Here is a 13,354-nt window from a genome sequence, read left to right as displayed (position 1 = left end):
TTACTTTCATGTAGACTTGTTGTTTACCTTCATGTAGACTTGTGGTTTACTTTCATGTAGACTTGTGGTTTACTTTCATGTAGACTTGTGGTTTACCTTCATGTGGACTTGTGGTTTACCTTCATGTAGACTTGTGGTTTACCTTCATGTAGACTTGTGGTTTACCTTCATGTAGACTTGTGGTTTACCTTCATGTAGACTTGTGGTTTACCTTCATGTAGACTTGTGGTTTACCTTCATGTGGAGTTGTGGTTTACCTTCATGTAGACTTGTGGTTTACTTTCATGTGGACTTGTGGTTTACCTTCATGTAGACTTGTGGTTTACCTTCATGTAGACTTGTGGTTTACCTTCATGTAGACCTGTGGTTTACCTTCATGTAGATCTGTGGTTTACCTTCATGTAGACTTGTGGTTTACCTTCATGTAGACTTGTGTTTACCTTCATGTGGAGTTGTGGTTTACCTTCATGTAGACTTGTGGTTTACCTTTATGTAGACTTGTGGTTTACCTTCATGTAGACTTGTGGTTTACCTTCATGTAGACTTGTGGTTTACTTTCATGTAGACTTGTGGTTTACCTTCTCCATTGCTTAGTCTGTCTGTGAGACCGGTTTAGAGACCCGTGTACAACACATAGAACACACAGGTTTCATCTAACATATCTTTATCTACTGTATGTTAATTCTCCTGTTTTCTGCGCAGGGCGTGGCTGGGGCGGGCAGGACTGGCAGTGCCACGGTGAGGGTCTCTGTGACGGATGAGAACGACAACAGTCCTCGTCTGAGTCAGGAGAGGGTGTTTCTTGCTGTGAGAGAGAACCTTCCGGCGGGTACGGGGTTCGGCCACGTGTCGGCTACCGACAGAGACGCAGGACTGAACGCCAGACTGACCTTCAGACTCCTGCACACTGACAGACACTTCCAGATCAACGCACACACAGGTGAGGAACACCAAGGGTCTCGGAGTACGAGTGCTGATCTGGGATCTGTCCATATTAATCTAATTCATTGTGATCTAAAAATAAAAAAAAATGCTCAACTGGTCCCAGCCCTCCTGCTATGAGCTGCTTTATGAATACGGGCCCAGGACTTACTGAGATTGTTCGTTTACCTGGCAGTAGACATGTAGATCAACTCTGTAGATAAACAGTAGTCATTTAAACCTGTCTAATGTGTGTCTATCCTACTGTCCTTGTGTTCCTTTACTTCAACTCTCTCTAACCTCCATTCTCCCTCTATCTTTTATTATCTCTCTCTCTCTCTCTCCCCCTTCCTTGCTCTCTCTCTGTCTCTCTCTCTCTCTTTCTCTCTCACTCTCTTTTTCTCTCTCTCTCTCTCTCTCTCTCTCCCTCTCTCTCTCGCTCTCCCCCTCCCCCTCTCTTGCTCTCTCTCCTTCCCTCCCTCTTCGTCTCTCTCTCTCTCTCTCTCTCTCTCTCTCTCTCTCTCTCTCTCTCTCTCTCTCTCTCTCTCTCTCTCTCTCTCTCTCTCTCTCTCTCTCTCTCTCTCTCTCTCTCTCTCTCTCTCTCTCTCTCTCTCTCTCTCTCTCTCTCTCTCTCTCTCTCTCTCGCTCTCCCTCTCGCTCTCCCTCTCCCTCTCCCCCTCCCCCTCTTGGTGTCTCTCTTTTTCTCTCGTTCCCTCCCTCTTCATCTCTCTCTCTCTCTCCCTCCTCCCTCTCTCTCTCTAGGTGAGATCAGTACTAGGTTATCTCTAGACAGAGAGCAACAGTCTAGCTACCAGCTGGTGGTTGTGGTACAAGACGGAGGCACGCCCCCTCGCAGCGCTACGGGTACTGCCCACATCACCGTATTGGATGAGAACGACAATGCCCCTGTCTTTAGCCACGCCCACCCCGACAGGGAACTGCTCATACAGGTAAGAGAGGGACGTCCAATCCCAAATTGCATCCCTTACACCAGGGTTGGACAAACGTTTTGTCTCGAGGGCAGATTAATAATACTCTCTCTCTCTCTCTCTCTCTCTCTGTAGGTGATGGAGGAATCCCAGCCTGACTCAGTCTTGGGGACAATAACAGCTAAAGATCCTGATGAGGGAGAGAACGGAACAATCCATTACTCACTGTCAGGTAAGACTTAACACACACCCACACACCCAATTGTCATACTTGAGTTAAAGTAAAGATACCTTAATAATAGAAAATGACTCAAGTAAAAGTGAAAGTCACCCAGTAAATTATTACTTGAGTAAAAGTGTTTTTTTGTATTAAATATACTTAAGTATTAAAAGTAAAAGTATAAAACGTTTTTAAAAATCCTTATATTAAGCAAAGCAGACATCATTTACAAACGAAACATGTGTTTAGTGAGTCGGGTGGATGAGAGGCAGTAGGGATGACCAGGAATGTTATTTTGATAAGTGTTTGAATTGGACCATTTTCCTGTTCTGTTAATATGGTTGCATCCCGCTACCGGGATCGATATGACAGCAGCCAGTGAAAGTGCAGGGCGCCAAATTCAAACAACAGAAATCTCATAATTAAAATTCCTCAAACATACATGTGTTTTATATAATTTTAAAGGTAATCTTGTTGTTAATCCCACCAAAGTGTCCGATTTCAAATATGCTTTTCAGCAAAAGCACTACAAACGATTATGTTAGGTCACCACCAAACCACAATAAGCACAGCCATTTTTCCAGCGAAAGATAGCTTTCACAAAAAGCAGAAATAGAGATGAAATTAATCACTAACCTTTGATTATCTTCATCAGATGACACTCATAGGACTTCATGTTACACAATACATGCATGTTTTGTTTGATCAAGTTCATGTTTATAACAAAAAATCTGAGTTTACATTGGCGCGTTACATTCACTAGTTCCAAAAACATCAAGTGATTTTGCATAGCCACATCGTTTCAACAGAAATACTCATCATAAATGTAGATGATAATACAAGTTATACACATGGAATTATAGATATACCTCTCCTTAATGCAACCGCTGTATCAGATTTCAAAAAAACTTTACGGAAAAAGCAAACCATGCAATAATCTGAGACGGAGCTCAGAACAATAGCCAAATTAGCCGCCATGTTGGGGTCAACAGAAACCAGAAAATACATGATAAATGTTTCCTTACCTTTGATGAACTTCATCAGAATGCAGTCCTAGGAATCCCAGGTCCACAATAAATGCTTGATTTGTTCGATAATGTCCGTTATTTATGTCCAATTAGCTACTTTGGTTAGCGCGTTAGCGGTAAACAATTCCAAAGTCACAAAGCGCATCCACTATAACGTGACGAAATCTCCAAAAGTTCCGTAACAGTCAGTAGAAACATGTCAAACGATGTATTGAATCAATCTTTAGAATGTTGTTAACATACATCTTGAATAACGTTCCAACCGGATAATTAGATTGACTTCAGATGAGCGGTGGAACGGATGTCCTCCTCATGTGAATGCGCATGTGAAAGCATGGTCAGCTCGTGGCAGTGATTACTCATTCCTGTCTCCTTCGGCCCCCCTTCACATTAGAGTCATCAGACAAAGTTCTATTGACTGTTGACATCTAGTGGAAGCCGTAGGAAGTGAAAACTCATCAATATCTCGCTGTAATTTCAATGAGAGCTTGGTGGAAAATCTGCCACCTCAGAAACAATTCAAACAGGAAGTGGAACTTCTCAGGTTTTTGCCTGCCATATGAGTTCTGTTATACTCACAGACATAATTCAAACAGTTTTAGAAACTTCAGTGTTTTCTATCCAATATGAATAATACCATGCATATATTAGCAACTGGGACTGAGGAGCAGGCAGTTTGCTATGGGCACCTCTGTGCACCTTTCATCCAAGCTACTCAATACTTCCTCTGCAGCCATAAGAAGTTTTAAGCATTCAAAATGTAACTAGTACTTTTGGGTGTCAGGGAAAATGTATTAGTGTATAATCAACGTACATTAATTTACTTTTGTATTTTTATCCGACCTTCGACCTAAATCCAATTACATGTTTTGATTTTTTTGGTTGATTTCACTTTGAATTATTAATTAATTTGAGTTAGTTGACGACAAAATCAAAAGTAGACATTGAACTGACATCTTTACCCAGTGGGTTGAGACTATATTATCCATGTTGGATAACGTGTCTCACTTTCATAGAAAGAGATACATATTGTCTGTGTATCATGTGTATTTAGTCGTTTTAGTTGTAACTCTACAGGAGATCTCTGTGTCTGGGTTGTCCTGTCCAGGTTCCAGAGTGGAGTGTTTCTCATTGAACCCCACCACAGGAGAACTGCGTTACTCGTCCTCTCTGAGACACGGTGAGATGTCTGAGTACAACCTGACGGTGTCGGCTTCTGACCTCGGCACACCTCCACACACCTCTACCTGTCCCCTACGCATTCAGGTAACGCACATACACACACCTCTACCTGTCCCCTACGCATTCAGGTAACGCACATACACACACACGCACGCACGCACGCACGCACGCACGCACGCACGCACGCACGCACGCACGCACGCACGCACGCACGCACGCACGCACGCACACACACACACACACACACACACACACACACACACACACACACACACACACACACACACACACACACACACACACACACACACACACACACACACACACACACACACACACACACACACACAAACATAACCCATTAATCTACCTGAGAGTTGTCCTTCTGCGTCAGTCTTTCTGAACTCGCCCAGTCGGATGCTCCTGCCATTGCTCTAGTCCAGCCCTAACACACCTGATTCACCTGATTCACCGGATTCACCGGATTCACCTGATTCACCTGATTCACCTGATTCACTTGATTCACCTGATTCACTTGATTCACCTGATTCACCTGATTCACCTGATTCACCTGATTCACCTGATTCAACTAGGGGTGTCCTAGGAAACACTGCTCTGTATCAATGAATCAGGAATTCACCTCCAATAATGTCTGTCTGTCTGTCTGTCTGCGCACGCACACCCCCTTAACCACTGATACAGGTTCAGATGATTTACTTAAACCTCCAGTGGTTAACGCTAGTGGTGTGTTAAGGTTAGGACTGGGGACTGGGTAATCTGATCCTAGAAATGTGGTTACGCCTGTCAGCATTAGCAGTGCTACTTTGCTCTGCGTGACTGGCAGTACGATCACAGACACACACCGCACACACACACACACACACAGACACACACACACACACACACACACACACACACACACACACACACACACACACACACACACACACACACACACACACACACACACACACACACACACACACACACACACACACACACACACACACACACACACACACACACACACACACACACACACACACACCACACACACACACACACACCACACACACACACACACACACACACACACACACACACACACACACACACACACCACACACACACGCATGACTTGGGGTACTCTGCTCTGTGTGTCTGGCAGTAAGATCACACACACACCACCACACACACACTCATGACTTGGGGTGCTCTGTGTGTCTGCTGTGGTTGTCTAAATGTCCTTTAAACCCATCTCTCCCTGTCCCAAACAGCCCTCCATTCCCTAAGGCCCTGGTCAACAGTAGTGCACTATCTAGGGAATAGGGAGCTGTTTGGGACATACACTAAATCGCTGCCTCATGTTAATTATCATGACTCTTTTCCTCCACTGGTCTGCAGACATCAGAGGAAATGGGAATATTATTGCCAGTCAGCTGCAAAAGCTCTGGTGTGTTTTACACACACACACACACACACACACACACACACACACACACACACACACACACACACACACACACACACACACACACACACACACACACACACACACACACACACACACACACACACACACACATTTGTTCCCCGTCTGTGTGTTGCTGGGTCATCAGGCAGAGTGACTTCTACCTCAACACTATTACCATCCCCACCACTAGGGTCAACACTATTACCATCCCCTCCACTAGGGTCAACACTATTACCATCCCCTCCACTAGGGTCAACACTATTACCATCCCCAACACTATTACCATCCCCAACACTATTACCATCCCCAACACTAGGGTCAACACTATTACCATCCCCACCACTAGGGTCAACACTATTACCATCCCCAACACTATTACCATCCCCTCCACTAGGGTCAACACTATTACTATCCCCTCCACTAGGGTCAACACTATTACCATCCCCTCCACTAGGGTCAACACTATTACTATCCCCTCCACTAGGGTCAACACTATTACCATCCCCAACACTAGGGTCAACACTATTACCATCCCCACCACTAGGGTCAACACTATTACCATCCCCACCACTAGGGTCAACACTATTACCATCCCCAACACTATTACCATCCCCTCCACTAGGGTCAACACTATTACTATCCCCTCCACTAGGGTCAACACTATTACCATCCCCTCCACTAGGGTCAACACTATTACTATCCCCTCCACTAGGGTCAACACTATTACCATCCCCAACACTAGGGTCAACACTATTACCATCCCCACCACTAGGGTCAACACTATTACCATCCCCACCACTAGGGTCAACACTATTACCATCCCCACCACTAGGGTCAACACTATTACCATCCCCACCACTAGGGTCAACAGAGAGCTCTATTACCATCCCCACCTCTAGGGTCAACACTATTACCATCCCCAACACTAGGGTCAACACTATTAACATCCCCTCCACTAGGGTCAACACTATTACCATCCCCACCACTAGGGTCAACACTATTACCATCCCCACCACTAGGGTCAACACTATTACCATCCCCACCACTAGGGTCAACACTATTACCATCCCCAACACTATTACCATCCCCTCCACTAGGGTCAACACTATTACCATCCCCAACACTAGGGTCAACACTATTACCATCCCCAACACTAGGGTCAACACTATTACCATCCCCAACACTATTACCATCCCCTCCACTAGGGTCAACACTATTACCATCCCCAACACTAGGGTCAACAGAGAGCTCTATTACCATCCCCACCACTAGGGTCAACACTATTACCATCCCCACCACTAGGGTCAACACTATTACCATCCCCTCCACTAGGGTCAACACTATTACCATCCCCAACACTATTACCATCCCCAACACTAGGGTCAACACTATTACCATCCCCTCCACTAGGGTCAACACTATTACCATCCCCAACACTATTACCATCCCTAACACTAGGGTCAACAGAGAGCTCTATTACCATCCCCAACACTAGGGTCAACACTATTACCATCCCCTCCACTAGGGTCAACACTATTACCATCCCCACCACTAGGGTCAACACTATTACCATCCCCAACACTAGGGTCAACAGAGAGCTCTATTACCATCCCCACCGCTAGGGTCAACACTGTTACCATCCCCAACACTAGGGTCAACACTATTACCATCCCCAACACTAGGGTCAACACTATTACCATCCCCACCACTAGGGTCAACACTATTACCATCCCCAACACTAGGGTCAACACTATTACCATCCCCACCACTAGGGTCAACACTATTACCACCCCCAACACTAGGGTCAACACTAATACCATCCCCAACACTATTACCATCCCCACCACTAGGGTCAACACTATTACCATCCCCAACACTAGGGTCAACACTATTACCATCCCCACCACTAGCGTCAACGCTATTACCATCCCCAACACTAGGGTCAACACTATTACCATCCCCACCACTAGGGTCAACACTATTACCACCCCCAACACTAGGGTCAACACTATTACCACCCCCAACACTAGGGTCAACACTATTACCATCCCCAACACTAGGGTCAACAGAGAGCTTTATTACCATCAGATAGGGTTTAGCTAGCTAGGGTGTTGTGAACGGGTGTGCTGGATCGGCGTAATCCCATTATTCTGGACTGGAAGTTTGCCTGTAGTGGACACTCGTTTAAAATGTTTTTGTTTTAACCCAATCCCATACCGTAACTTTTACCCTAACTATTTGGAATGAGTGCCTAAACGTAATGTTTTAACCCCCCCCCCCAAAAAAAATACATTAACCTTTGAAAATGTGATGTTTGAGGAGAAACGTCTAATTCTGCAGTGAGACTGAGAGAACTTGTTGGCCTGACCGATAGCTTGTTGGCCTGACTAATATCTTGTTGGCCTGACTAATAGCTCGTTGGCCTGACCGATAGCTTGTTAGCCTGACCGATAGCTCGTTGGCCTGACCAATAGCTTGTTAGCCTGACCGATAGCTCGTTGGCCTGACCGATAGCTTGTTAGCCTGACCGATAGCTTGTTGGCCTGACCGATAGCTTGTTGGCCTGACCGATAGCTTGTTGGCCTGACCAATAGCTCGTTGGCCTGACTGATAGCTTCTTGGCCTGACTAATATCTTGTTGGCCTGACCAATAGCTTGTTGGCCTGACTAATATCTTGTTGGCCTGACCAATAGCTTGTTGGCCTGACCAATAGCGTGTTGGCCTGACCGATAGCTTGTTGGCTTGACCGATAGCTTCTTGGCCTGACCAATAGCGTGTTGGCCTGACCGATAGCTTGTTGGCCTGACCGATAGCTTGTTGGCCTGACCGATAGCTTTTTGTCCTGACCGATAGCTTGTTGGCCTGACCGATAGCTTGTTGGCCTGACCAATAGCTTGTTAGCCTGACCGATAGCTCGTTGGCCTGACCGATAGCTTGTTAGCCTGACCGATAGCTTGTTGGCCTGACCGATAGCTTGTTGGCCTGACCAATAGCTCGTTGGCCTGACTGATAGCTTCTTGGCCTGACTAATATCTTGTTGGCCTGACCAATAGCTTGTTGGCCTGACTAATATCTTGTTGGCCTGACCAATAGCTTGTTGGCCTGACCAATAGCGTGTTGGCCTGACCGATAGCTTGTTGGCTTGACCGATAGCTTCTTGGCCTGACCAATAGCGTGTTGGCCTGACCGATAGCTTGTTGGCCTGACCGATAGCTTGTTGGCCTGACCGATAGCTTTTTGTCCTGACCGATAGCTTGTTGGCCTGACCGATAGCTTGTTGGCCTGACCTATAGCTTGTTAGCCTGACCGATAGCTTGTTGGCCTGACCGATAGCTTGTTGGCCTGACCGATAGCTTGTTAGCCTGACCTATAGCTTGTTAGCCTGACCGATAGCTTGTTAGACTGACCGATAGCTTGTTAGACTGACCTATAGCTTGTTGGCCTGACTGATAGCTTGTTTGCCTGACCGATAGCTTGTTGGCTTAACCGATAGCTTTTTGTCCTGACCGATAGCTTGTTGTCCTGACCGATAGCTTGTGGGCCTGACCGATAGCTTGTTGGCCTGACCGATAGCTTTTTGGCCTGACCGATAGCATGTTGGCCTGACCGATAGCTTGTTGGCCTGACCGATAGCTTGTTGGCCTGACCGATAGCTTGTTGGCCTGACCGATAGCTTGTTGGCCTGACTGATAGCATGTTAGCCTGACCGATAGCTTGTTGGCCTGACCGATAGCTTGTTGTCTTGACCGATAGCATGTTAGCCTGACCGATAGCTTCTTGGCCTGACCGATAGCTTGTTGGCCTGACAGATAGCATGTTAGCCTGACCGATAGCTTGTTGGCCTGACCGATAGCTTGTTGGCCTGTTCGATAGCTTGTTGGCTTGACCGATAGCTTGTTGGCCTGACCGATAGCTTGTTGGCCTGACCGATAGCATGTTAGCCTGACCGATAGCATGTTAGCCTGACCGATAGCATGTTAGCCTGACCGGTAGCTTGTTAGCCTGACCGATAGCTTGTTGGTCTGACCGATAGCTTGTTAGCCTGACCGATAGCATGTTAGCCTGACCGATAGCATGTTAGCCTGACCGATAGCGTGTTAGCCTGACCGATAGCTTGTTAGCCTGACCGATAGCATGTGTTGGAGCATGTCTCTGAAAGGGAATGTTAACACACTTGTTTCATTTTTTCATCCTCCCATCATTGATTTCCTGTTTTTGAACACTACAGTTCAATATTATACCTGTGTTCCTAACGCCACCTGATTCCCTACAGTATAGGGTGCACTACTTTTAACCAGAGCCCGATGGGACCTGGTCTAAAGTAGTGCACTGTATAGGGTGCCAGTTAGGACACAACTTTGTCTATTGGATAAATCATTGTTTAAGGCTGTGGGGACAAAAAAACATTTTTTACGGTTATAGTCACTGACAGACAACATCTGGACAACTGTCGGTCTGTCACTCTGCCACTGTCCACCCAGACATGACCTATTTCTTTAGAGGGGTGTTCCATTCGTTCAAACCTGGGGGGACTTGTCGGTCTGAGTCAATTCATTTTGACAGGCAGAAAGCACAAGATGAATTGTATTACAGTGAATGGAGTTGAAATATACAGTGTCAGTCAAAAGTTTGGACACACCTACTCATTCAAGGGTTTTCTTTATTTTTTTTTACTATTTTCTACATTGTAGAATAATAATAGTGAATACATCATGCAGTAACCAGAAAAGTGTTAAACAAATTAAAATATATTTCAGATTTTAAATTCTTCAAAGTAGCCACCCTTTGCCTTGATGACCGCTTTGCACATTCTTAGCATTCTCTCAACCAGCTTCACCTGGAATGCTTTTCCAACAGTCTTGAAGTAGTTCCCACATATGCTGAGCACTTGGTGGCTGCTTTTCTTTCACTCTGCGGTCCAACTCAATCCCGTTGGATTGAGGTTGGGTGATTGTGGAGGCCTGGTCATCTGATGCAGCACTCCATCACTCTCCTTCTTGGTCAAATAGCCCTTACACAGCCTGGAGGTGTGCTGGGTCATTGTCCTGTTGAAAAACAAATGATAGTCCCACTAAGCGAAAACTAGATGGGATGGCGTATCGCTGCAGAATGCCGTGGTAGTGTTGCTGGTTAAGCGTGCCTTGAATTCTAAATAAATCACTGACAGTGTCACCAGCAAAGCACCCATACACCATAACACATCCTCCTCCATGCTTCACGGTGGGAACGACACATGCGGAGATCATTTGTTCACCTACACTGCGTCTCACAAAGACACAGAGGTTGGAACCCAAAATCTCAAATTTGGACTGAAAACCAAAGGACAGATTTCCACTGGCCTAATGTCCATTGCTCGTGTTTCCTGGCCCAAGCAAGTCTCTTCTTATTGATTTCTTTGCTGCAATTCAACCAGGAAGGCCTGATTCACACAGTCTCCTCCGAACAGTTGATGTTGAGATGCGTCTGTTACTCTGTGAAGCATTTATTAGGGCTGCAAGATCTGATGCTGGTATCTAACATTTTTTATATATTTTTTTATATAAATATACATTTTTTAAATGTAACCTTTATTTAACTAGGCAAGTCAGTTAAGAACAAATTTTTATTTACAATGACGACCTACCGAGGAACAGTGGGTTACCTGCCTTGTTCAGGGGCAGAAAGACACATTTTTACCTTGTCAGCTCGGGGATTTGATCCAGCAACCTTTCGGTGACTGGCCCAACGCTCTAACCGCTAGGCTACCTGTCGTGCCAAAAGGGTCAAAACTCTAATGAACTCTGCAGCAGAGGTAACTCTGGGTCTTCTTTTCCTGTGGCGGTCCTCATCAGAGCCAGTTTCATCAAAGAGCTTGATAGTTTTTGCGGCTGCATTGACTGCCTTTCATGTCTTAAATTAATGATGGACTGTTGTTTCTCTTTGCTTATTTGAGCTGTTCTTGCCATAATATGGACTTGGTCTTTTACCAAATAGGGCTATCTTCTGTATACCCCCCTACCTTGTCACAACACAACTGGCTCAAACGCATTAAGAAGGAAAGAAATTCCACAAATTAACTTTTAACAATGCATTCCAGGTGACGACCTCATGAAGCTGGTTGAGAGAATGCCAAGAGTGTGCAAAACTGTCAAGGAAAAGGGTGGCTACTTTAAAGAATCTAAAAATCCAAAATATATTTTCATTTGTTTAACACTTTTTTGGTTACTACATGATTCCAAGTGTGTTATTTCATAGTTTTGATGTCTTCACTATTATTCTACAATGTATAAAATAGTAAAACATGAAGAAAAAGTCTTGAATGAGTAGATGTGTCCAAACTTTTGACTGGTACTCTAAGTACTTTGCTCTGCTTTCCCACCCATTTTAAATGATTCCCAGTTGCATTGAATTAAATTGAAATAAACTGGATTGAACTGGATTGAACTGGATTGTACTGGATTGAACTGGAGTGAACTGGAATGTACTGAATTGAACTGGATTGAACTGGATTGAACTGGTTTGAACACACTCTGTCTGTCTTCCCCTGCAGGTTCTGAGCTCCAATAAGTCTTCTGCCAAGAACACTCTCTCCATGACTCTCAACTCAGTGGAGGGCGTCGCCCCAGGCTCTGTCATTGGTTCTGTCCGGTCACATGACCAGAGTGACACGCTGTCGTTGGACGGCCAGGTGACGTACGTGGTGGTGGACGGGACGGACCGGAAGGGGACGTTCATGGTTGACCGTGTTACGGGAGACGTGTACCTGGTCAGAGAACTGGACTATGAGGAAGGGGATAGGTGAACCTGCTAGTTTATCCTATTCTTCATTTACATCTTTATTAAACCTATTATACGGGATACATCTGGGAGTTTAGAGGAGATTTCCTTTTTCTATCATTTACTTTTCTCTTTCTCTTTCTCTCTCTCTCTCTCTCTCTCTCTCTCTCTCTCTCTCTCTCTCTCTCTCTCTCTCTCTCTCTCTCTCTCTCTCTCTCTCTCTCTCTCTCTCTTTCTCTCTTTCTCTCTTTCTCTCTCTCTCTCTCTCTCGCATTCTCTCTCTCTCTCTCTCTCTCGCATTCTCTCTCTCTCTCTCTCTCTCGCATTCTCTCTCTCTCTCTCTCTCTCTCTCTCTCTCTCTCGCATTCTCTCTCTCTGTATCTCATTCTCTATCTCTCCCATCCATCCATCCATCCCATTCTCCTTCCAGGTACACTCTGCATGTGGAGGTATCAGATTTCACGCTGGCGTACCCCAGCAGTCACAGAGTACAGCTGGACATTAACGTCCAAGACAGCAATGACCACGCCCCCCAGTTCACCGAGGACCCCGTTACCATAGTGATACCAGAGAACACCCAGCCGGGAGCCTCCATCTACACCTTCCAGGCTGCTGATAAGGTGGGACAGTAGTAGGTTATAAAATAAACAGCTTTACATATGATAATAAAATAGTAAAATATAATCAATAATCTGATAAATTGAGAAATGGGGGAGAAGAGATAGCATGTTGGAGTTACCTCACTGTAGGAGTTAAGATATGATGTCTCTTCAGGTTCAATGATTTTGTTGCTATTAACTATCAAAATCACAGGAGTTGGGCTGATAAGGTAATGTCTTGTCC

At 45.3% G+C, this 13,354-nt stretch overlaps 1 protein-coding gene across 1 annotated transcript in view; it reads left to right on the top strand.

The window, feature by feature from the left end:
- Window positions 1–13,354, top strand: part of dchs1b (dachsous cadherin-related 1b) — a 251,334-nt gene that overhangs the window by 186,635 nt on the left and 51,345 nt on the right. The window contains exons 11-16 of the mRNA XM_071364983.1: window positions 703–940; window positions 1,684–1,871; window positions 1,986–2,082; window positions 4,207–4,364; window positions 12,285–12,532; window positions 12,942–13,131. Coding sequence (XP_071221084.1) covers window positions 703–940; window positions 1,684–1,871; window positions 1,986–2,082; window positions 4,207–4,364; window positions 12,285–12,532; window positions 12,942–13,131 — 1,119 coding nt within the window. The remainder of the gene's footprint in view (window positions 1–702; window positions 941–1,683; window positions 1,872–1,985; window positions 2,083–4,206; window positions 4,365–12,284; window positions 12,533–12,941; window positions 13,132–13,354) is intronic.

The sequence above is a fragment of the Salvelinus alpinus genome, chromosome 24, assembly GCF_045679555.1.
Source record: "Salvelinus alpinus chromosome 24, SLU_Salpinus.1, whole genome shotgun sequence".
Lineage (NCBI taxonomy): Eukaryota > Metazoa > Chordata > Actinopteri > Salmoniformes > Salmonidae > Salvelinus > Salvelinus alpinus.
Note: the sequence above shows the minus strand (reverse complement) of the source record. Positions and strands in the feature narration are given on the sequence as shown.